The 24,898-nt window shown below is 30.5% G+C and overlaps 6 protein-coding genes across 11 annotated transcripts; 4 read left to right on the top strand and 2 right to left on the bottom strand.

The window, feature by feature from the left end:
* Positions 1 to 412: 412 nt before the first annotated feature.
* LOC100743189 (IQ and ubiquitin-like domain-containing protein) lies at positions 413 to 2,781 on the bottom strand. The gene is made up of 6 exons (XM_003489220.3): positions 2,460 to 2,781; positions 2,076 to 2,303; positions 1,456 to 2,000; positions 1,155 to 1,355; positions 689 to 1,067; positions 413 to 623 (listed from the first exon to the last, which is right to left on the bottom strand). Exons 1-6 carry the CDS (start codon positions 2,681 to 2,683, stop codon positions 518 to 520), a joined length of 1,683 nt encoding a protein of 560 aa, XP_003489268.1. The 5' UTR covers positions 2,684 to 2,781; the 3' UTR covers positions 413 to 517.
* A 152-nt stretch (positions 2,782 to 2,933) lies between these two features.
* LOC100743312 (N-alpha-acetyltransferase 35, NatC auxiliary subunit) lies at positions 2,934 to 7,290 on the bottom strand. 2 transcript variants are annotated; one of them, XM_012385226.3, is made up of 10 exons: positions 6,827 to 7,290; positions 6,585 to 6,646; positions 5,743 to 6,275; positions 5,454 to 5,646; positions 5,201 to 5,382; positions 4,800 to 5,132; positions 4,325 to 4,717; positions 4,074 to 4,247; positions 3,885 to 3,995; positions 2,934 to 3,809 (listed from the first exon to the last, which is right to left on the bottom strand). In XM_012385226.3, the coding sequence occupies exons 1-10, from the start codon at positions 6,883 to 6,885 to the stop codon at positions 3,669 to 3,671; spliced, it is 2,181 nt and encodes a 726-aa protein (XP_012240649.1). In that variant the 5' UTR covers positions 6,886 to 7,290; the 3' UTR covers positions 2,934 to 3,668. The 2 variants fall into 2 exon arrangements, with proteins under 2 accessions (XP_012240649.1, XP_003489269.1); XM_003489221.4 differs by having other exon boundaries at positions 3,885 to 4,001; positions 6,827 to 7,288.
* A 695-nt stretch (positions 7,291 to 7,985) lies between these two features.
* LOC100744207 (endoplasmic reticulum junction formation protein lunapark-A) lies at positions 7,986 to 11,149 on the top strand. Of its 2 annotated transcripts, XM_003489229.3 has the most exons (10): positions 7,991 to 8,259; positions 9,082 to 9,123; positions 9,199 to 9,386; positions 9,463 to 9,649; positions 9,742 to 9,753; positions 9,891 to 10,146; positions 10,251 to 10,412; positions 10,506 to 10,694; positions 10,778 to 10,861; positions 10,935 to 11,149. In XM_003489229.3, the coding sequence occupies exons 1-10, from the start codon at positions 8,233 to 8,235 to the stop codon at positions 11,054 to 11,056; spliced, it is 1,269 nt and encodes a 422-aa protein (XP_003489277.2). In that variant the 5' UTR covers positions 7,991 to 8,232; the 3' UTR covers positions 11,057 to 11,149. The 2 variants fall into 2 exon arrangements, with proteins under 2 accessions (XP_024223164.1, XP_003489277.2); XM_024367396.1 differs by lacking the exon at positions 9,742 to 9,753 and having other exon boundaries at positions 7,986 to 8,259.
* Positions 11,150 to 11,716: 567 nt separating this feature from the next.
* On the top strand, positions 11,717 to 14,376 carry LOC100744324 (condensin complex subunit 2-like). 2 transcript variants are annotated; one of them, XM_003489230.4, is made up of 3 exons: positions 11,717 to 11,909; positions 11,966 to 12,089; positions 12,173 to 14,376. In XM_003489230.4, exon 3 carries the CDS (start codon positions 12,249 to 12,251, stop codon positions 14,244 to 14,246), a length of 1,998 nt encoding a protein of 665 aa, XP_003489278.3. In that variant the 5' UTR covers positions 11,717 to 11,909; positions 11,966 to 12,089; positions 12,173 to 12,248; the 3' UTR covers positions 14,247 to 14,376. The 2 variants fall into 2 exon arrangements, with proteins under 2 accessions (XP_003489278.3, XP_033176433.1); XM_033320542.1 differs by lacking the exon at positions 11,717 to 11,909 and having other exon boundaries at positions 11,920 to 12,089.
* Positions 14,377 to 14,628: 252 nt separating this feature from the next.
* On the top strand, positions 14,629 to 16,378 carry LOC100743435 (probable malate dehydrogenase, mitochondrial). The gene is made up of 3 exons (XM_003489222.4): positions 14,629 to 15,112; positions 15,222 to 15,605; positions 15,704 to 16,378. The coding sequence occupies exons 1-3, from the start codon at positions 14,699 to 14,701 to the stop codon at positions 16,076 to 16,078; spliced, it is 1,173 nt and encodes a 390-aa protein (XP_003489270.3). The 5' UTR covers positions 14,629 to 14,698; the 3' UTR covers positions 16,079 to 16,378.
* Positions 16,379 to 16,688: 310 nt separating this feature from the next.
* On the top strand, positions 16,689 to 22,320 carry LOC100744447 (nascent polypeptide-associated complex subunit alpha). 3 transcript variants are annotated; one of them, XM_012385225.3, is made up of 14 exons: positions 16,689 to 17,064; positions 17,780 to 17,821; positions 17,907 to 18,094; positions 18,171 to 18,357; positions 18,514 to 18,751; positions 18,855 to 19,034; positions 19,128 to 19,313; positions 19,416 to 19,505; positions 20,174 to 20,177; positions 20,875 to 21,139; positions 21,214 to 21,333; positions 21,533 to 21,628; positions 21,720 to 21,878; positions 22,079 to 22,320. In XM_012385225.3, the coding sequence occupies exons 1-14, from the start codon at positions 17,029 to 17,031 to the stop codon at positions 22,091 to 22,093; spliced, it is 1,806 nt and encodes a 601-aa protein (XP_012240648.1). In that variant the 5' UTR covers positions 16,689 to 17,028; the 3' UTR covers positions 22,094 to 22,320. The 3 variants fall into 3 exon arrangements, with proteins under 3 accessions (XP_012240648.1, XP_003489271.1, XP_012240646.1); XM_003489223.4 differs by lacking the exons at positions 16,689 to 17,064; positions 17,780 to 17,821; positions 17,907 to 18,094; ... (4 more) ...; positions 19,416 to 19,505; positions 20,174 to 20,177 and adding an exon at positions 19,975 to 20,109; XM_012385223.3 differs by lacking the exons at positions 16,689 to 17,064; positions 17,780 to 17,821; positions 17,907 to 18,094; ... (3 more) ...; positions 19,128 to 19,313; positions 19,416 to 19,505 and having other exon boundaries at positions 20,126 to 20,423.
* The last annotated feature ends 2,578 nt before the right edge of the window (positions 22,321 to 24,898 follow it).

Consider the following 24,898-nt stretch of genomic DNA (forward strand, 5'->3'; position numbering starts at 1 on the left):
TACATCGAGCAGTTTACCTTGAGCAGTTTACCGAGCGTCTCAGCAATCGTATTTTGTGTCTAAAATTATTCTACGCATAGTAAAGAGTTATCCCGTTGACCGTGGATTCGTTTGAACCCAAGAACATTGTTAATAGCGTTTATTAAACTCATTATTCGTTAAACTTATTATTCGTAAAACATATTATTCGTTGATCTTATTATTCGTTAAACTTATTATTCTTTAATCTAATCATTAGTTAAACTTATTATTTGTTAACCTTATTATTCATTAAACTCAATATTCGTAATATTTTGTAAAATCTTGTATATATGCGTAAATATAATCTCTGTTTTGTAAAACGATGGCTAATTCAAACGAAGAATCGTTACGCGCCTTAAATTCTAATGTTAACCCGACATACTTATTTTCTATAACAATTAATTATATGTATATATAAATATATTTAAGTAGAAAATAACCTTATAATTTGATTATATTGAAAGAGCGAACAGACGATTAGATACAGCAAAGTATATCACGTAAAAAGATAATCGTCCACTTTGATCGCTGCATTGTACACCGCTTTATCCTCGATTTTCTGAAATTTACCTTGAAACTCCTTCTCAAACTGTCTCAAATGCCTGCAACCAGTTCAATCGATACGTTATTTCCACTTCTCTATCTTTGAAACCGTATGTGCACGTACTTGAATTGGTTTTTCGCTAACTGATGAGACAACAAGATTTTTTCGATAAGTGGCTTCGAGTATACGCTCGCGAGATCCTTGATACTGCAATGAACGTCAGCCTCTTTCTCGGTTAAAAGGATACAATTCCACGGTGACCACTCCTCGTTTACGTCGTATCGAACGATCCGTAATAGGAACATATCTCTATTTTCACTGACTACAGAGTGGCCGTGCCAAATATTGTTCACCAAATGGTACATGTCGTGTTTTTGCATCATAAACGCGATGGCCGAAGGTGATTCTCTTTTCGTTTCCTCATAGCGCACACAGTCCAGTAGAAATTTGTAAGGGTCGTAGTTCACGTGTCTAATATTTCGTTCACGCAACCAAGTACAACCTTAAAGCAGTAAAAAGAAAAAAGTTTAATGCATATTTTCCGTTTAAATTTTTCGAGAAATTTAACGTCAAACGAGATCGATAGTACCAACGCAAGTAGACAGCCTTTTCATCCTTCCATGAACAGTGAATTGGTGAATAGGAAGCAATTTCAAACAACTGTGACACAATTTCGTTATAGGTTCAATTGGTTCTCGCAATTTTTCGTCATCTACGTTCTTACAAAAGTATCTGTCGTTGTTCACGCAACAGCACGAGTGCGACGTCCGTAAAAAGTTCAAGTAACTGTCTACATCGTGAAAGAGAAAGCGGAAAGAAGTTTTGTTAACAATTCTTCTGCCATCTTGGAACGTCACAGGACAAAATCTCGTATATTATTTTTTTCTTACAAACTATCCTTTCTCGAAAGTAGCCTAGTGACATGCGTTTCATCCCCCTTGCCAAGTAGGTCAGCTCTTCGTCCAAGAGTCGTATCAAATGGAAAACAGGCACACAGTTGTGTATCTCCAACGATTTCTTCAGTATCGTGAGCATCTCCATGCGTTCCTCGCGAGTAACATCGTAGTTCATCAACGAGTCGTAAATCATTTTCAATTCTCTTGCCTTCTGGTTTCTCATTGTGTCCATTTCCAGCAATTTATTCTTGTAACCGTTCCACAGAATAGGCTTGCAATTAACCGCAACAAATTTCGCGCGTTTCCGCTTCCTGTAGCGCTGCCTCACCGCCTGTCTTTTCTCGTCGATTACATTCAACATTTCTATGGTTTTTTCCAAAATTTCGTGATTTTCTGCACATCTGGCAGGTTTAAAGAAACGTAGCTTCGCGCATTCAAGGCGATCGCGTCTCCATTTTTCAACCAAACCATATAGCAGATCAAAATCCGATCGAGTTTTGGGATGAATTGTTCGAAGAATTTCCTGCTGATGCCTCTTCCTGAGACGTCAATCGATATATATAATATAGTTTTGAGCGACTTTGTACATTTCACGTGTTTTAAATGCTACATACCTGTATAACATTATCTTTTCTGCTTCGTATAGCTTACAACCTTTGACTAACTCTCGGTACTGTCTCGCATATTCTTTGATATACTTCAATAATTTGTATATTCTATAGTTTCTTTGGATAATTCGCGCCTTTCCATCGTAATCCAGCCGTTTCATCATTTCTTCGTATGTTTCGTATGGTTTTGATGTTACATATTTATCCGATTCGGCCGATATAAAGTAATCAGATCTAAACAGAGAGAAAGATATAAATTAACGAAAAAGAATGATAAAAGAAATTCTCGATTATTGAAACGAAGCAAAGGAAACTAAGAAATTAAAGGAGGAATTGAAAATAAAATTAGAAGTATTTGTTTTAATTTAAATGGAAGAAAACCACGTATACCGCCACATCTGTGTTGGATGAACGCATGGTGTTTGCGTAAATACATCTGTCCAAGAAATATATTGCACTTTTTTACTGCACTTTTCTTTTTCTGGCTTCCTTAGGGGGCCTGTTTGCGATTCGGCATTTAAATACTCTACTTGGGTAATTTTATGCTTCCATCCTCCCAAATAAGGTTTTTTTATTCTTCGATCTTCCACTTCTACGGAACGGCAGCAAACCATTTTGAAATTTTGTATATATTAATAGGCGTTTTAAACGTTTTAAACAAAAAAATATTTGCTTAGTTAAAACGACTTGGTTTTAAGGAATAATAGATTAGATGTTGAATATAGATGCAAACTCAAACAAATCTGGTTATTCATTTTTTTATTGATATTCATGTATATATATATATATATATATATATATATATATATATATATAACATAATGTATTATTATCGGATAATGTTATTTATTAAATACACAACCATTTCAGAGTATTATTTTTATTAGACATACATCACTTTCTCTTCTTTCCGATTTTACAGTGAAATTTAGTGTTTCAGTTTAATGTTACAATATTCTCTCGTTCCTGTACAATACAGAATTTAATAATGTATAAATCATGTCTTCCTAAAATGTAGGGAATATAATACTCATAGACGCAAACAATTTAGATCACGTTTGATTAATAATGTTACGGATTGTTATTATAAAAAAGATTGTTATCGGAACATGTGTTACATAGCTGAAGCCTGCAATATATATTCAAAATGTTGCAGATGTCACTAACAAGAACTGTTAACAATTTCATTGATAAGATGTATTACTATACAACATTTTGAGACTATACATTCTATACTTTTGTTATTTACATTTCATAACGATCTGTAAATTTCACGAACCTTATCTTCAAACGACCGACGCATTCATTCTTAATATCCACATGAATTCACTTAAAACATACGATTTATGATAAACTATATACAAATATCATTTTCATTCTTTATAGAAATTTATCCACAAAATATGTACGATAAATAATACATATCTGTACAATGAAGGGTGTATCGTTAATAAAACAAAAAAGGGGGGGAGCTTTAAACATTGTATTAGACAAAAAAAGGCATCCAAAATCAACAACACAAAAATATTTTCTGCACGATTAGAGCTAGAATAAATAATATGTCATTTATAGCATGAAATGATGACCGTTGCAAATGATTTAGATCAATTTTATCAATGGGAAATGTTGATGATACGAGAAGTCAAATACTGGAGGTTCTTTGGAATCCTTTTTATGCCCATCAGCGAGTAACTTTAGAACCACGAAATTCGTTTTCGCCACTTTTAATAAATCATTGATCTGTAAATCAAGCGCTATAATGAGTAAAATATGTTTAATACAAACATAGGAATCGAAAGGTTTAAAAATATTTACCTCATTTAGAGTACTAGAATTTTGTGGATAAAAAGACAAAGCTCGTTCTAACATATTTCTAGCTTGATGAAAATGACGACAACCGGCTAAGTACAGCATTTCACTAGTAACCTTTTCCTAGGAAAATAAAAGTTAAGAAAAAGTGCTCCATGCTAGTTAAAATCAAGAAGAATAGGCCACTATACTCACGTTTCTTTTATGCATCTGTGCATTCGTCATATCTAAGAATTCTTGATAATGTACCGGAGGTGGAGTGAGTAACGAAGAAAATGGTAATAACCTGTGCTCATATCGTACTCGTTCTGAATCAAATGGCGACTCAGGAAGTGGTATTTTACCATCCATACGGAAACCAACTAAAGCCTATAAAACAAATTTTATAGATGTAATTAAATCATGAAGATAACATTTTATAAAAAAATCAGACATACGCAACTTACTTTGTAATATCCTCCACATATATTTTGCATCGCTTGATACATTAATATTTCTAAATTATACGGTCTTGATGTTGATTTTTTCTTCTTGTTCTTCGCACTTTTCTTACCACCTCTACCTTTATGTGTATCATTATGTACATCATGTTCCATCAAGAACGTATTGGCTCTTGTAATAGCCGATACTAGCCATCCATAAAGAAATTCATATAGATACCAAAATATATAGTGATATTCATGCACCGAATATAATTCCAATTCAAAGCCACTTAATAAATACATGACCATAACTCGTAGTGTATGATACAAGATCCATGTTCCGAAACAAGCTAAATGTGACCTTGGTGTATCACTTTTCATTGACAAGGCATGTAAAAATCCATCAACTCTTTCAGCCTGGCAAAATTTCAAACATACATTAGTTTGAAGTTATGAAATATTCCAATGTTATGAAATATAAATTAGCTTTTAAACTCACTTCATCCTGTAATATTGCAAAATCATCCAATAAATGTGCTAATTTGTCTCTCTGTCTTGCTCTATTATGGCCAGTAAGTTGCAACAAACTACCAAAGAGGCCCACACAATGAGATAAAAAACTATCAACATATTCCTTAGCTTGATGATTTTGAAGTAACGTGCTCTTTGGCATTAGTACCGGAGGTGCTATGAAATTCCGCGCTGCATCTTTCAAAACATCGGCAAAATTTTGCACACCGAATACTCGATTTGTTGTAGGTAAATAAACTATTTGCAACATTGATCTCGATAATATACATGGACTTCGTCGTGAAAATTCTAAAAAAAAGTCCTAAAAAGAAATCAGTGTACTTGGAATTTATGCCAAAAATTTTTAGTAACCTATAGATTTTGTCTTACCAAAGCTGCATGAAAACCATTCTGATTAGTAATCGTAGTAACTGTTCGAAATCTGTTTAATAGCTCATCCAAATATTTTAAAGCCTCTAGTCTTGGCTTTATTTTTGTATACCGTGGAAATGTTGGTGGTAATAATCTTTGATTCACCATAGGGTCAAACCCCATAATATTTGGATAATTTGCTACAATCATTACATAATACATGATGTAAACGATACACTATGACGTAAACTATAAATTTTGAAAAACTTACATATTTCATCAGCTTTTTCTCCACTGTTTACTGTTTTAATCATCATTTGAATCATATAAGAACATCTTGATAACAATGTATGACAATCGTTTAAATTTTGTTGCAACTGTTCTTTCTTTCCCATTAATGATAAAATTTGATAAAATATTTTTGTAAATCTAATTCTGGCATAGAGTGCTAATCTATCACCATACTGAAAGAAATAATAACAATTTCAATAATTAGTTATATCCTTAGTCGTTCACAAAAGTTCAATAAATGTATCTTGTGTTCCAAAACATGCACCTACTTCTTTCTCTGATACTATATGAATTGGTTTTATTCTTTTCCCAGGTAGTTCATCTTCTACTTCTCTCAGCATGGATATGATTTTTTGTTCTGTAATATCCTGTTGCAATCTATAACCATAAGTAACACTCTGGAAATCTTCTTCCTCAAAAACTAATGCTTTATTGATGCAATCTTTAATTATTTCAATTATTTTATATACAGCATAACAAAAGGTTCTCAAAGGTTTATCCACTATTTGACTCGGTTGGTGAAGATATAAATTAGTGAAAACTGTTTGCGCTAAACTATGGCCTTCAAGCCAAGACACTATGCACGCATATGTTGAATCTATTATTCCTATAACTTCTGATGGTGTCAAATTGTCCAATTTCAATGCACCAGAGTCAACAGCCTGTGTAAAAGTGCATGGTTTGTTGTTGCCTCTATTACATAGCATGCCAACATCCATTTTTGGATCCATCATTTCAATTGCAGACATGGCCTCAAATAATCCAAATAACTCATCACGCAATAGTTCACCCAATTCCAACTCTAAATAAACATAACAATAAAGTGTTTTGTATTGTATTAAATAAATATTTTGTATATAAAATATTGTTTCGATTAATTCATATCATTAATCATTATAAATTAATTTCCCATTAAATAGTGATACTTAAATGCTAACAATGTTATTGGATAAAATTACATGATTATTTGAACAAAACAAGTTGTATACAAATGAAAACTAAATTGTCTCTACCATAATAAAACAAAAAAATATGAGGGGAGAAAAAGAAATAAAAAAGAACTTGTAAAGCAAGCACTTGCAAAGGAGAAAATAAGTTTGTAAATAAGCACCTGTAATGGCATCGAAAAATTCTTGGGTAATATCCACCCAATTGTAAGTAACTTGGTCGAATCTGCAATGTAAATAGATATAAAAATTAAAAAATATCGCCGAGAATTACAAATAATGTTATACGTTAGGTTATTTTCCCAAAGCCTAGCTGTAAACGTAACATTCTTATTTTAATATTTCCATGTAATTACACGTTAGTTATCGGTGATTTTTCTATTACAATTAATATATCACAACTCACTGTGATTCTTTATCTTCGCCCATGTCAACCGAATTCTGTTCTTCTACCATGGTCGCCATTCTTGCAGACTGACCTGTCACATTTAACGGCACTGCCAACAGTAGAAGCTTCTACATAATCCTCGTATCAAAAGTTAACCCCTGAGAAGCTCCCCTTACGTCAAACAGGAGTTATATACTCACAAAGTCTTGAAATTATTGAATAAGTATAAAATCTCCTATATTGTTTTATATTTATCAGATGAAATGTATTTAGACAAATCATGTGTAGATATACAATGAAAATATATATTCAGATAAAATGATTTTAAGAACGTTTATATTCAAGCATTTGAATTTATGACAATTTCAGGTATCCAAAACATACTGTAAACTAAAGAGCAATCCACGGAATTAAGCGTTAATGTTTTGTCTTGTTTTATGTTTAGTAATTTTATTTCAGATTTCAAATGGATGATAAAGTATGGAAGAATAAAGTCTCGCTATATTTTGAAAATATTCTCTGTCACTATCAAAATTTATTTGAATACTAATGTTATTTTCAGGAACTTTTAAACAAACTGAAAATATTCCGTCAAATAGGATTCGAATTACAAAAATTGTATAACGTGTTACGATTAATGACGATTGATTTGAAAAAAATTATAGATTATTTCACTTCGTTAAATTATAATTAATTTTTTATTCTTATTAACGGGGTTAGATTAATGATATTTATTAACACTTTGGTAAAGTACATAAATTTAATAATATATCTTCTAGGTGAGTGAGTTAAAGCATTTTTGAATATAAGTATTTGATCTCTGTGTATATATTTAAATAAATCTGCAAAATGGAAAAACATATAATGAAATTGGTACATTAGGTAGGTGTTATGAATTAAATGTTCTACAATTTAATTAATCATAAATTGTTATAGGTTATAATAAATCAGGATAACTTTAATCTCTTTATGTAAGTAGTTTATTACTATTGTCGTTTGTAACATGAAAATATTATAATCCCTAGGACGATACATTTTCTGAATGAAAATTTTAGTTTTACATAGGAATTATCCTTAACGATTCCTTTGCACTCTTTCCAGGTGTTTTATATATATATATATATATATATATGTGTATATATATATATCATTGTCAGCATAGCGTAACCGTGCATTTTCTGCTGCATTATACAGAATACATATTCTAGTCATACACACATATATATTCACCTGTATACATATATATTATGTTAAATATCTATGTATCTTCGCTTATGGGTCAGCATTGGCTCGATTCCAAGAATATTTTACAAATTTGGAGCTGTTCGAAGTCTGCTCAATAAAAAAAAAGAAAAAAAATTGCATGAATCTCTTACGTTTGATCGGTTTTATCTTTGACGAGAACTTATTAAAATTTGGACATAATGGGGATTATATTATCAAGATTTCGCGTAAGTCTCCGGTAGTATGTAAATAACATTAATACTGTATTACGGAGGTTAACATTTTGTCATGTTATAAATCATTTACTAAGCATTCAAAAATAATTTAGATATAATATTTTATAACAAATGCTTAAACTTTTAACGCATAATGTATTATGTTTTATAATATTTAAATGTAATTAATTCAAACACATTTCTTTATATATGACAAATTTTTAGGTTAGGCGCGAAAATAAGGAAGTTTTGAATAAGTTTGCTAAAGAATAACTTTATTATTATAATATATAACAATATAAATTCTTAAACATTTATAATTTATGATTTTTGTAGCTTAATGTCTATAACCATATTTGAATAAGATTTCCAATATTGAATAATTAATTAACATTGACTTTTAATATATGCAGAATTCTCGTACAATATAAAATTATTATTCAATGATATTACGTTCAAATTATTTAAATTTTGTCAAACCAAAAAGGCAGAAAGTAATATATACATACAAAGAAAAATACAAGAAAATAAAAATGTTTGAAAATACATACAAATGTTTGTAACTGCTTTGTCTTAAAAAATTGTATAAAGATACTTACCTATTTTATATTGTATAATAAAAATTATTATATAAAAATAAAGTATTATAACCTGAAACATAACATAAATTTCCATTTGAATTTGATAATTAAATTTCATTTTCTTTTAAAATATGTTAGTATGTAAATAAGTACATTGAGAGAAGAGAGAGAGAAAGAGAATATTATATATGGAAATACTTTTCCTTTTATTACAAATGTAATTGTGTTAAAACAAATTATTTTTATATTTCAGAGGAAGAAAACAACAATTGAAATTTTGGAGGATCTTGATGCGGTAAAATATTTATATTCTTTTACTTGTATTTATGTTGATAACTAGATAAGTAATCGAAAATTCTTTCTTTAACAGAAAATTAAAGAGATAGAAAGATATGGATATAGTACAGAACAAAGACATAAAAAGATTGTTGGAACTCTGATATTATACAGTGTGATACTTTATATTATAACAGCATTCATTTTTTACTTCTATTTCTTCCCTGCATCACTATATGATCAAATATTTTATATCATTCCACTGTTAATTTTTCCAATTCTGTAGGTATTTTAATTGTATTTATTTCCTTTACTAAATTATCCAAGAGGTATGACAAAATGTATCTCATTGTCGCAGAATATTGCTTACAAAAAAGATGGTAACCTGGTATTATAAATGTAAAATTTCTAAAAATCAAGATAGATTAAGTAGTATGCAATCTGAAAAAAAGAAAATTCTAGATGAAGTTACAGAGACTGAAACATATAAAAAAGCTAAAGAAATTCTGTTAAAGTTTGCACCTGATCAATTAAGAATGACTCCAGTAAGTAAATCTATAATATAATTTCTTTATTTTAGTTACATAATATAATCTTTACAAATTTTTAATAATTGAATTATTTTTACATCTTTCAGTTGTCCCCGCAGGTTTGTATTTTACACGATAAAATATATGAAGAATGAATTTTTGATAATTATGAGTATCTTTTTGGATAAGAAAGTACTAGAGAAACATTTGAATATATAGAATATAAAAAGTCTAGTAAAAGATTCTTTCATTTTAGACAACTTTTAAAGTGTCATCATCAACAGAAACTCCTAAACGATCAAGTACACCACAGCATATAATATCTCCAGTATCAGCTTCTACGGAACTGAGAAGACGTATAATAATAAATCAAAATCAACCACTGAATGTGCATAGTGGTATACCTGCTAACACTGGTCTTGTCCCAGTTGGCACAGCTCCCACTCAAAATCCATTAAATACTTCCTTCCAGGGTGGTATTAGACCAGTTAATACTCCAATTCGTGATTATCGTTAGTATTTTCAGGACTACGATTGCTAATTTTTATTTTTTTAATTTATTAAAAATTAATTTATTCAAGTAAAATTTTTTTTATTGAGGTTTTTTTGTTACTAGGAACTCCGTTACCACGTCCAGTATTACCGCGGCAAAGGACTTATTTGGATCGATTGATTGATTATCTTGTTGGAGATGGTCCATCGAATCGATATGCATTAGTGTGTCGAAATTGTGAGTCTCACAATGGGATGGCTCTCAAAGAGGAATTTGAATATTTCGGTAAACATTTGTCATAATCTGCCAAAAAGAGTTAAGTATATAGATTTAATTACGTTACTAAATATTCAAAATATATGTATTTTGATTTTGTAGGATTCAGATGTTGTTATTGCAACTTTTGGAATCGTGCAAGAAAACAGAAGCCATCTGCTCCGAAATTAACGTATAATGTTGCACATAGTAGTTCATCTTTAAATACTTCTGAATATGTAGCATCTGATCCAAATGTAGCAGAACATTTAAAACCTCCGCAAACGGAATCAATAAATGCATCGGATACAGGTTTGAATAAAAAGAAAGCTAATGTATAAACTGTTTTTATTGGATTGAAGAAATAATTGGAATCAATCGAAAATAATTTTTAGATTCAGATATCGAAGTCGTTGAACGACCAACAGAAGCATTGGAAAAGATTGAACATGTTACTGAACCAGTTAAAGATACATGTGGTAAGTAACGTTGTTGTTAATCATACTCATAATCTAATATATTTTTTGGTATTATAAATAATTACAATCACAGATGAACCAAACAATGCCGAGCCACACAATGCGGAATCGGACACTACGGAGTCCGAAACGAAAGAAGCACATAATTGTGACGAGAGTGATGAAAAAATGGATATCGACGAATCATCGTCTTAAAAAAATATATTTTGAAATAATTTATAACACGAAACTTTTTGTTATGAAACGTTATGTGTTAACAAAATATATTTTGAAATAATGTGCAACATGGAATTTTGTTAATCGTAAGATCTGCAAAAGGTCCACCCTAAGTCCATGCTTCATAATGAATCCTTACTATATAAGTAAAATATATACTTACTAAATAATCATGATATTGGGTTCTTTTGTAAATTTTTCTCTGAGATAAATCTTTCATAGTTACGTCAATCCAAATCTGCCATCTTTACTAGTGATGAATCTGAACTCTTAGGAATAAAAAAACAAACAAACAAAAAATAACCTGTAAAAAAGAAAGAAAAGCATAGATAATCTAAGAATATTTTTTCGAAAACTGATCGGCTATTTGTTGTCTTTACGCGGGAGGACAATTATAGGTATTTTATAATTTTCAATTAGTTCCGCGCTAGAAATGGGGTGCGCTAATGTCGCAACCTCTTGGCGCTTTTCTATGTGCTTAGTAGCAGCTGTTAGTAGTCGCTATGTTATATTCTTTTATGTCAAATAAAATTTTTAAATTATTAAATAAATGTAATTGTTTTAATTGTTTTGTTATAGTTGATTTCTTATTTATCAGAAACAATATATTTAGAAAAATAATATAGTAAATATACCATGAAAATAAGAATTATTTATTATTATCCAAATAAATTGGTTTTAAGAACACTTGCATTCAAACTTGTTTGAATTTGTGATAATTTCGGTTGATCAAAAAAAAAACATTGTGGAATGAATGCATAATATTAAGTTAATTTTTAAAATATTTTTCTTGTATCTATTTCTACAAACTTTCTTTTAAATGGATAATAAGGTATACAAAAGTAAAGTTTCATTGAATTTATGTAAATATTAATGCTTTACTTTCAGGAGTTCCTTAACGAACTGATAGCACTTCGACAAATGCAACTCGAACTCCAACAACTTTATACTTTGTTACGTTTAATGAGGATTGATTTGGAAAAGATTATAGGCAATTTTACTTCATTAAGTGGTAAGTATTTTTTGTTTTCATTCATTTTCGTTAAACTTTGTTAACACTTTGGTAAAGTACATAAACGGAAATGTCTGTTTTAGGTGAATGAGAAAAGGCATCTTCAAATACATTTATATATATTTGATTTCTGTCTATATATTTAAATAAGTCTGCAAAATGGGAAAGGAAATAATATTAGGAACATCATCGTCATCATCTCTGCGAAGAAAATCTTTTGTACTACAAAGTACATTATCACCCAAATTGGTAGAAAACAATGACGAAGCTGAAAGATTGGCTAGACGTCATGAATTAAATGCTTCTACAGCATCAGTAGAAAATTTAAGCACAAATAAAAAACGAAGATCTTTGGGTCTTGGTTTTCTAGCACATATGCCAACACATGAGATAAAGGATCGTATGGCTGAATGTATAAAACTTAATATTGAAAACAAGATTAGTGTGAAAAATGCATTTAGTCTTGAAATAATTGACTTCATGTCCTATATGATAAAAAAACAAGATGCCAACATATCTAATTTGCAAGCAGCTAGTACATCTTTAGATGTAAGCACAAAAATCTATGGTTTTCGTGTAGATGGAATTTATACTGAAATAATGAAAATAGTTAGTGGAATAGATAAGCAACAAAATGATAGCTCAATTGATGAAGTAAATGGAGAGCTAAATACCGAGCAAGGAGATCAAGTGAAAGATATACGAATACATAAGAAAAAGGGGAAAAAGAAAAACAAACAGAAGATTTTTAGTACGACAGATAGCTTAAAAGGAACTGTAGAAATTATGAAGCCTTCTTTGTGGATAATGGAAAATGAGGATTCACAAACTACAGATGCATTATATCAAGTAATGCTGTCAAATCATGCAAATTCAAACTATTCTTTACATTTATATCATGATGTTATTGTGGATGTTGTAGAACAAAAAGTAGACAAAAAAGACGCAAAAATAATTATTCCCCAGATGGAAGATTTTTCTAAATTAGAAATATGTCCACCTTTAACCAATTTTGAATTTCAAAATTGGATCAACGATATTGAGAAAGAAACAGGAGAAGAAGAAGAAGAAAATAAAGGTATAAAGTCAAAGAGTGACAATGAAAGTGGATTTCAGTTTGATTTAGATGCTAGCTTACCATCTGAGGAAGAAGTGCCTCATGATGATATGAATTATTTAGATATTCAAGATGATGTGGAAAATACAGAGAAATGTGCAGAGGTACAAAAACCAACAGAAAAAATTGTAGACTTATGTAAAGTTTTATCTAATGTTGGAGTGATTAAAACATCTGAGTATTCCTTCCTTCAGAAAAGTTTGAATATACACTGGGCTGGTCCATCTCATTGGAGAATAAGTAATTTTTCGAAACTATCTGGAAGTAAAATTATCGCCGCTTGTCCACAGAAGCCAGGTAGAAAAAGAAAAGAAATAGAAATATGTTATGACGACAGTATAAAAACAACAGTAGTACCAAAATTTGTAATAAGTAAAGTTACAAAGTTTGATGCTGCCAATTTAGAGTGGTATGAAGAAAGACGTACATTACCACGAGATATGCATTATGATATTGCAAGTGCTGCTAAATTGTACTTTCATGAATTAATACATATAAATATGAAAAAGGATCAATTAGATGCCACTCATGTATCTGATATAGAGAATTATAATTATGATAATGAAAATGATATATCAAATTATTGTCCATATGTCGCTAATGAAGACTATGCATTAAATGAAGATAATAATGATCTTGAAAATAATGACGAAGTTGAAAATGATGAAGCAGAAGCACAAATGATTTTTATTGGAGATAACTTAGTAGCTATTCCTAAATTAACAAATAAGATATCCATTGCATATAGTACACGTGCTAAAAGAATCGATATGAGACAACTAAAAAAATCCATTTGGAAAAGCCTAACTATGTGCAATGATACAGAAAATATTGAAAACCAAGAAAAAGAAAATAGAATGAAAGAAAATAGATGTTTTAGTGAGGTTTGTAAAACATTACCGAATTTATTAACAAAAGCCAATATAGAAGTCCTAAGTTTTCCTATTTCTTTTGTATCATTGCTACATTTAGCAAATGAAAAGACATTAAAAATACAGTCTGTTCCAGATATGTCTGATCTTATCATAGAAGCAAGTTAAGTACATATATACTATAATCAACAATAAAATAACAGAATAATATTAAGTTCATAATAAAATGCAAATATTATTTTATATATTGTGATGACGTTATATAAATCGTGCATTAAAACAGTTTTATTAATATCTAGTTGTGTCTAGTTCTTTCCATTATTCTTTAATTACATTAAGTACATATATATATATGAACCAAAAATTTCTAACTTTTGTAAATATAATGTGAATAAATGAAAAATATAAACAACATAGACAATATGTATATTTATTGTTTTCTTTCTATTCTAATGTCACTTTTTCGGCTCGCTCACGCACTCTATCTTTACATCTTTATGTTAGAATCAATGTACTTTTAAGTCAATAACCTAAGCATTCTCCAAATTCTATCTTTTTATCATCTTCGACAGTATTAAGAAATTATCGTCAATGATTCACATAAAAATTAATGTTTGGATATGATTGGATCAAAGCGATATCTTTTGGTATCTATGGAAAAATGCATTCCACGCCGTTTTTACCGTAACATTTCAAATATGCCGATTGACGATGAAAAATCAAAATGTGCAAAAGATAAAGGAAATAGTCAAAAATCGAAAAAAGAAGCTAATGTTAACATCAAACCTCAATTAAAAAATTATGATTCCTTTTCACCAGATCATAAAGGTGACATAAAAGTTTGCATGATTGGAGGCGGCGAGTCATTGATGTACGCTGCTGTTCTTCTAAAACAATTTCGTCTTATAAAACGAATACATGTGGTAGATACAAAAGATTCATTGGCTAATGCAATTTTAGATATTAGTCATATTGACACATCACCTCGTGTAAAATATTTTAAAAGGAAACATTTAAAAGAAGCTCTTAAAGAAGTATGTATTTATTTATTAAACAATGAAACAAAATGACCAGTACAGTCTCCAATACAACACTGACCCAACGTTGATAAAATTGATACGTAGAAATCGATATGATTTACAGATAGATATTATCGCATTGATGGATGAGACAAATGCTAATATTGATGTAAGTCCCGCAGCACAATTTGAGGCTGCATCAACATACGTGAGCGAAATGGCTGAGCAAATGGTGCAATTGAGTTCAGAATCTTTGGTAGCTGTTTTTACTCGGCCAGTAACGGCTATACTTCCCATGGTGTCAGAAATTTACAAACTTGCTGGATGGTGGGATCCAGACAGAATTATTGGTTCCACTGCACATGATCGTATGCGAATGGAGGCATTAACCGCGAATCTTCTGGATTTAAATCCTGCATTCTTATCAGTTCCAATGGTTGGCGGGGCAGATTCAAACACTATTGTTCCCCTTTTGTCGTGTGCTTCTCCAATCAATCGATTTAACAATGTATGAAAATGTAGTCATTTACATTAAACTGTTATATATATTTAGGGAGAGAATTCTTTTATGCACATTCTAACACCTTATATAAAAAATTCATGTAGGCGCAACAAGAAATGTTGTTACAATCATTACGTACCGCAGATAAAGAAATGGCAAATATTGAATTTAAAGGTCCAGTACTGTCTGATGGAGCTGCAGCTGCCAAATTAATCCTTGCGCTTGTCGAAGGACTTAGCGGTTATAAAAATGTTATTTCCTCTGCTTATGTACGATCAAATATTTTGCCGGGATGTCGCTACTTCACCAGCCAATTGCAATTCGGCCCAGGCGGCATACAAAAAAATTTTGGACTACCAAAGATGTCTGCTGCGGAAATAGTACTTGTAGAACAGGCAATCCCTTCTATCAATGAATATATCGAAATGGGATCGAAAACAGTACATAATAATAGACATATCACACTGAAAACTGTATAAATTCATCTTTTTTTTTATAAATGATTTCATCTTATATAAAAATTATACAACTCCATGGAGTTGTTATAATAATATCTTTGTTATTAAATGCAAACTAGCTTTTTTTTCAGGTAATTTAACAGGAAAGATGCCTAAATTTTTACCATTTACTCTCTACTGTTTCGTATACAATAAAAGTAATAGGAATGTATCGATTATTATGTGATCGACCATAATACCTCTGTTCTATTTATGTATGTATAATAATATCATGTTTGAAGTTTATACTGTATACATAAAAATTATACTTCAATATGTGTAGGAAAGATGAAAAATGTTAAAAAGATGCCTTAATTTTTGAGACGTCAAAAATTTGTCTCCTAAACATTGTTTCTATCTAAAAGGAACCTATTATATTTTCAATGTTTCGTCTAAATTAAAGGTCGTTCTCGGAAGAATAGCTGCAATTATTTTTACAAGTATTTATAATATTTTTAGTGATATATAATATTAACATATATTTTATTTATTTCTTTGCATTTCTTTCTTATTGATGCACAAGCCGAGTCGTTATTCTATAACATATACATACAATGTAGAGTTGTTCGTATCAGTTTGATTTGTAGTTTCAAACGGAGCGTATCTCGACTGGTGAATAGCCGATAGGAACGAACACGAAATAACAAGGAACGTAACTTAATACACATTTTAATTGAAAACAATATATTTATGCTCAATTGATTTATTCAACAGAAAGTGACAAGTGAAAAGAACATTTTTTGATATCTACTAATTTACCGATATATTATTTAAATGAACATCTTGTGCCATAAAAGTACTTTTTTATAAAGGTCATGACAAATATGTTAGAAATCATGACACTTATAAATATTGAAACTATAAACATCGAAACAAAACACAAAGTGATTTAAGTTTAAATTTGGATTGATCGGCACCAACGGTTGGTTAAGATGGAAATCTTGTTTAGATTTCTATCAAGATTTAGCGTAAGTCAGTGCATCAACTTTTTATAAGTACATACTATATTATTTTATAAGTAGTACAAATTTATGACTTAAAAGTTTATAACCTTTAATTTTTATAAAGAGGAGATTTAAGCTTTTTAACCTAATTAGAATAAGATTCATAATATTGAATGATTAATCAACATCGATTTGAAATTCATATAGAATTGTCACGCAATACGAAATTACTATACAATGACATTACATCCATATTATTTCAATTTTGTCACTGTTGAATTAAAAACAGTTGAAAAATTATATACATAGAGATATCTGTAAATATCTTTTAAATAGAAATACATGAGAACCTTTTTTATTAAAATATGGTATAAACGTATGTGTTTCATGTCACATAATAAAAACTACTATATAAAAATATGATATCATACTTCCAAACAAAAGTTTTAATTAAATATGCTATGCATGTAGTTATTTATAAAGTTTCATATTAATTATTATGCCAAGAACATCCTTGGTTCATTGTGCTGAATTCATTTCAATTCAATAATTGAAATTCATCTTTTTTAAAATATGTAAATATATATACTAAGGGAAAAAGAGAATAAATGTAATGTATATAATGTAATGCTCATAAAGTAAAATAAATACTTCTAGAAAATTGATCTCATATATAAATATGCCAATATTTGTAATATAAATTTATAATTATTAATAATAAATTATTTTTACATTTCAGAGGAAAAAAACAACAATTGAAATTTTGGAGGATCTTGATGTGGTAAAATATTTATATTCTTTTACTTGTTGATAACTATATTTATGTTGATAATTAGATAAGTAATCAAAAATTCCTTCCATAACAGAAAATTAAAGAGATGGAAAGATATGGATATAGTATAGAACAAAGACATAAAAAAGTTATTGGAATTCTGATATTATACAGTGCGATACTTTATATTATAACAGCATTCATTTTTTACTTCTATTTCTCCCCTGCATCGCTATATGATCAAATATTTTATATCATTCCACTGTTAATTTTTCCAATTTTGTAAGTATTCTAATTGTATTTATTTCCTTTACTAAATTATTCAAGAGGTATGACAAAATGTATCTCATTGTCACAGAATATTGCTTACAAAAAAGATGGTAACCTGGTATTATAAATATAAAATTTCTAAAAATCAAGATAGATTAATCTATATGCAATCTGAAAAAAAGAAAATTCTGGATGTAGTTGCAGAGATTGAAACATATAAAAAAGCTAAAGAAATTCTGTTAAAGTTTGCGCCTGATCAACTAAAAATGACTCCAGTAAGTGCATTGACTATAGTATTAATATAATTTTCTTTATTTTAACTCATTTTTCAGTTGTCTATAATATACAGGTTTATATCTCAAACAGTTAGTTATATGAAAACAGTTTGAAAAGGAAGGCAATGCATCTATTAAAAGAATCTTTCATTTTAGCCTGCAATAGAAATTCCTGAACAATCTAGTACACCACAATGTATAAAATTTGCTAGATCTCCTTTTGGGGAACTGAGGAAGCGTGTAACAATAAGTCAAAATCAAGCATTAAATGCGCAAAGCTGCGTATCTTCTAACACTGGCCCTGCCCCAGCTGGCATAACTCCTGTTCGCAATTTACCAAATACTCCTCTTCAGAGTAGTGATAAACTAGCCAATACTCCAAATCAGAATCATAGTTAGTATCCTGTGGATTACAGTTAATAACTTTTATTTTTTTATTTCATTTGTATTTTATTACCTTCTATTGTAAATTTATGAAAGCAAATTTTTCATAATAGAGTCTCCTTTATTCTGTCCATCAATCTTACCACGTCCAATATTATCGCCGCAAAGGACTAGTTTGGATCGAATAATTGATTATCTCATTGGGGATGGTCCATCTAATCGATATGCATTAATTTGTCGAGGTTGTGAGTTGCACAATGGAATGGCTCTCAAAGAGGAATTTGAATATTTTGGTAAATATTTGTTATAATCTGCCAGCAAGAATTATGTATAAAAATTTAATTATAATAATAAATATTCAAAATATATGTATTTTTATTTTGTAGGATTTAGATGTTGTTACTGCAATTTTTTGAATCCTGCAAGGAAACAGAAGCCATCTGCTCCAAAACTAGAACACAATATTACACTTAGTAATCCATCTTTAAACAATTCTGAACATTTATCAGCTAACACCAGTACAGAACTTTTGGAAGATGAACAAACTGAATCAAAGGATACATCTGATTCAGGTTTGAAAGGAAAATAAATACGTGATCTTACGAGTATACTTACTATGATCTTATTGATTTAAAAAAAATAATCTGAGTCAATTATTTTTAAATTATTTTTAAATTTAGATATGAAAGCAGTTGAAAGATCTACAGAAACGTTGAAAGAGATTGAATCTGTTACTGATACTAAATCAGAAAAAAATACATGTGGTAAGGAACTCAATAGAGTTAATAACAATTAAACATGTTTATAATTCAATATTTTTTCTAAAAAAAATAATTGCAATTATGTAGATTAACTAGATACTGCGGAATCGGAACGAAAAAAAGTACATAATCGTGAAGAAAGCATAGAAAAAATAGATATCGATGAATTTCCGATGAACCATAAAAAAAATATGTAGAAGTAATTTCCATTGTAAAACTGTTATAAAATATGCGTACTACAATATGTGTACACTATAAACATATATTATAGTTTTCATTATACTATACATGGAGATATACATACATACATATAAATGTACGGATATACATACACGTAAATATTTCCCTTTTTAATAAACTTTTTATATTCTTTTTAATATTTATTCGTGTTTAATATTCTTGAAATTATTTTCGAAATGAATTCCGTAAAACGCAATGTTTTCTCTTTGGTTTGCGTAGCCAATTGCGGGTGCTGATTTAACAAAATGTCTGCTTGCGCTTTGTGTTCTTAAAAGTACAAAATTATGCTCATACGAGTACACGTGTGAATTGGTCTCAGTTTACATGGTAAAAATAGTGCTCGGTCGTCGACGGATTATCGTTCGAGGTAAATCTAACGATTTTTTCGACATCGTTCTGTAATGATAGTAAAAGAGCGCGAATATCGAGAGACAAGTAACAAACATATCCCTTTGTGTGAATCATATCGCGTGTAATGATTTATTGTCAACGATGAATGTGCGAAATGTTTGTGCTTCGATGATTTTCACGCACGAAATTCATCGTGCTGCATAACGATATAAAACACCGTATAAAAACGCGGATAGACTGAAAATGTGTCACTCACAATTATTGGAACGCAATTAATCTTGTCACGATAGTTAAACATAAATAGCAACGGGAATTGTCGGTCGTATCTTTGCAAGTATTTTTCGACTACCTTCAGTGGGCGCCATAACAACGTCCATTTGTCTGTTACAATCATTGTGTGATAAGTGTTTATTTTCTCCATTTAATTGTTTTATATTTATTAATAACATACAATTTGTTCATCAATCTCATCGTTATTTTATCTACACTTGCGAAGTCGTTCATGTTCATTGAAAGTCATACTACAAACGAGGGTATATTAGGTGGGGCAGATTTTGTTAACCCGGTGTAATACACGTGTGGCCGACTTTTATAGAGAATGATTGTATCAATGTATAAATTATGTTAATATACAGATTCGTTCTTATCGTATAAAATTATACTTTTTACAAAAAGAGTAAATGCTGACCATATATATTTTGCAATTTGTTTCAGTTTGTAATATATAATAAAAAGTGGTAAATGTACATTATTATTTATTTAATGTAATTATTTGTTACAGATCAACAAATATGCCAGAATTAACTGAACTCGACAAAGCTGCAAGCTCAGAACCTACTAAGGTCGAAGCAGCTGCAGCAGGATCTGGAACTGATACAGATTCAGATGATACTATCCCGGAATTGGACGATGCAGGAGCTGGGGGTACTGTTGGTTTCCCAGGGACAACCGTCACTGGTCTTCCCATTGATATGGTTTCTAAAGCAAAACAAAGTCGAGGAGAGAAAAAAGCCAGGAAGCTTATGAGCAAATTGGGATTAAAGCCTGTATGTTAGATGAATGCAATATGCCATATATTTTTTTATATGAATAAATAAATACTTGAAATTGTTTTGTTCAGGTGCAAGGAGTTAACAGAGTGACTATTCGTAAATCAAAAAATATTCTCTTTGTAATCAATAAGCCAGATGTGTTAAAGAATCCAGCTTCAGATACTTACATAGTGTTTGGCGAAGCCAAGGTAAAATTCTGGAAATAACTTGAAGTAGTATGTTAGAGAAATAATATCTCAGAGAAGGTGATGATTAGTTTTGTGTTTCGCATATTATGAATTAAAGAAATGTAGAAAAAATTCCTTGGCAGACTGATACGTTTAATAATTGTATATTTTTTCAAATATTATGGTTTTTAATTATTTAACGAAATTATTTGTTTTACAGATCGAGGATCTGAGCCAACAAGCTCAAGTAGCAGCAGCTGAGAAGTTTAAGGAACCACCAGTTATTCCAGCAACTGAAGCTGGCGGTAGTACTACGGTAAGATATCGTATTTGGTTGCTATAAAAAACTCTAACGCAACATTTCATATTTGATACTAACTTTATCTTTTAACTTTGTATTTTTAAAGGTTGTTGCACCAATACAAGAAGAATCAGAAGAAGAAGTAGACGAAACGGGTGTCGAAGAAAAAGACATTGACCTAGTAATGTGTCAAGCCAATGTGTCTCGAGGGAAGGCTATTAAAGCTCTTAAAAATAATCAGAATGATATTGTCAATGCTATTATGGTAAGTTTACAAACGGAAATACAAAATTTTATAGGACATAATTATGTGATGATTTTACCAACGGTTTCGCATTTATTTTATAATCAGATTTATAATATTGTTGAAAATCTTGGCAGACTGATTAAATCTGTGTATAAAAAAAAAAAACGATTTCACCTATATCATTTAAAAACTTATACTTTGTTTTTTGTCGGTTTCAGGAATTGACAATGTGATGAAGCTACTTTGCAGTAGGGTATGCTACGTCGTAGCTATCATTGTGACATCATCTTATTTTATCACTACGTCATCAGGAAAGAACATCATCCTTTTTTTCTCTCATTACACGTTGAAAGGATTAAGCTCGAATACTAAGAGGCATGGAGACCGTGATGTTTGTCTCAAAAGAATTCACATGTATATACATAATTCATATGAAAAAAAAATAAATACACTAAGGACACTATGTTGTTTGCGTGTTATTTCACAAATTTACGATACGAAATTAAAGAAAAATCGAAGTAGACTTCGTTGACATCGTTACATAACGCTGGAATCATCGGTGCGCGAAATAATGGCGCGTGAACATTATTGATTATCAGCATTGCGATGCGGTAAGACAGTGGTGGTAATAAAGATTTATTTCTCACTTCTAACTTATCGACAGATGGTTAAATGTCAAAAAATTTCAGATTCGAGGAAATATGAATAGATGGCAGTGCATGACATTCCATGAATTACAGATATTTACAACCTTTTCAAATAATTCTTCTGATCATCTAAAATATGTATGTATATGAAAATATACAATTTTAATAATTAAATATTAAATAGCGAAACTGTGAAGAAATAGCAAAGTTAAATATATTTTACCTTATCAAAATTGCAATATCCTATTTCATATAAAAAGAAAAAGTTTTTTTCTAAAAATTTCATCAAGGGAGAATAAACGATATAAGTACACACATCGAAAGTATAACTAAGGACGTCATTTTTATTTTCTTTAAACACTTGTTTCATGTATACTCCAGTTTCATCAGTCGGAGATAAGTAATGTCGCGGATGATAGCTATTCGCGATGGCTGCGCTCGACGAAAGTTTCATAAGCCGTTTCGCGCACATGTCGCGGCGCGCATCGCATCGCCGAGGGCTGGAAAAAAGCTGCGATATTAGAGCGTGGACGTGCACCATTCTCTCTATCCGGCCGGGAATCTGCTAATATTTGAGATTTCGGTCTCGTATATGACGCTACCTACGGTGACATCTGGCACGGATCTTAAGACGCTTTATTGCCGACAAGAAGCGTTTGCAATATTGTCACGTAATAAAGGGACACCGCGAGGGAAACACCTGCGGGACACGAGTAATCGAATTTCCATTCGGTTCGCCATTGGATCTTTCCAGCGTTGCGTAAAACGGTTATAGATCGTTTTATAAGAATGATACGCCCTACCAAATGAAAAATGGCAATCCTTTAGTAATTTTGAATTTAACTTCTTGTTTTATGATATTGTGTGGAGATTTCTGATATTTGTGGACCAAAATTGAAAAATTTATCGTGTTTGTAGTATGAATTATAGGTTAAGGTTAACTAATAACATGGATTGATTGATCAAATAAAACCAATTTAGCGGATGTGAGAGATACGACAACAATAATATATGTATACTACGAACTTTGTAAGTTTTAAATGTTATTGTACACAGCGCAATTATTAATTAAAATTTAGCAGCTATCCATTTGAAAGTATACGTTTATTGGATCTGACATTACAAATATTACAAATTTTGACGTAGAATTTTCGATGTTGTCTAGTTTCCTATACTTTATGACACTTTATAACGCTAACAAAGTATAACCTTATAACACTGTGAACAGATGAAATCATTCCATGTCTCACGCGGTTACAAATTAGATTTTATAGCAGATAAATAAACATATAATATTCTACCGCAGCAAAAAAGCGAAATTCTGTAAAATTTTATGTCAATTCATGTAAATGGTGAATCTTTTTATCGCTTATTTTTTATTATATAGTCGAAGAAGCTGCGAAACAAAGTGACGGATTCGACGTTTGCGAATGGAAAGATGTGTCACAGGAAGGAATAAAAGAATAGTGAAGAAGGAAAAAGAGGATTGCGATCAAAGAGAGGAAGGGTAGAAGTGGTTGGCAGCCGATCCGTCTCCGACATGTCTGATTGTTCCCTTAACGATCGGCTGACAGCGAAGACGTATGTCGGTGCCATCAGATAATGCGACCGGCGTTGATGTGTACGCGGCCCATGGTACGCGTAAGCGTTTTGTAAACGCTTCGCACGTCTCCATGGTGGCGTTTGTTCAGCGACATCTTCATAACGTTCTGGACAAAAAGACTGTCATGTCGCGTCGCGTCGTTGCGTCATGGCCCACGAACATCGATTCAATCGATCCAAAAATTCTCGTATCTGATGTTCCACCTTTTTATCTTTTTAATTATTCAACGTTCATCATCAATATTCTTATTGAACAAATTTTTTTTAAGTTCTTTAAGATTTATTTGATCTTGGTCGAATAATATGAAATAATATGAAAATCTTTAGGTTACAGGTTCGTGTTTGACGGAAAAGAGCAATTTTGAGACACGTTTTATTCCATGCTGATGACGAGAAAAATCGAATGGTTTAACTTTTATGGAAATTTAATAAGAAGACGATTAATTAATTACGTCCTTCTAGCCTGTTTTTGATCACTTTTTTAAAAATAGGTTAAGTAAGTTATTCAAGCACCGGTATAATTGTACTTTTTTCTAACTTGTAATTTAACTTGATTTTTTAATATTTTACTTATATTATATTATTTATTTATATTATAGTATCTATTCATAGCTTATTTCATATTTTATATCTTGTTCGACCGTCCGCGGAGAGACGCGATCTCGAGGAAGCGCGTCAACAGGAGTCGTAAATTCTCGTTACGATTATACAATCGGCGCCACGAAATGATCGATCCCCTATTTCATTTAGGATAATAGAGGTGGTTAAATTGATTATAACACTGAGTTA

The sequence above is a fragment of the Bombus impatiens genome, unplaced genomic scaffold (genome assembly GCF_000188095.3).
Source record: "Bombus impatiens unplaced genomic scaffold, BIMP_2.2 scf_0319, whole genome shotgun sequence".
NCBI classification, from domain to species: domain Eukaryota; kingdom Metazoa; phylum Arthropoda; class Insecta; order Hymenoptera; family Apidae; genus Bombus; species Bombus impatiens.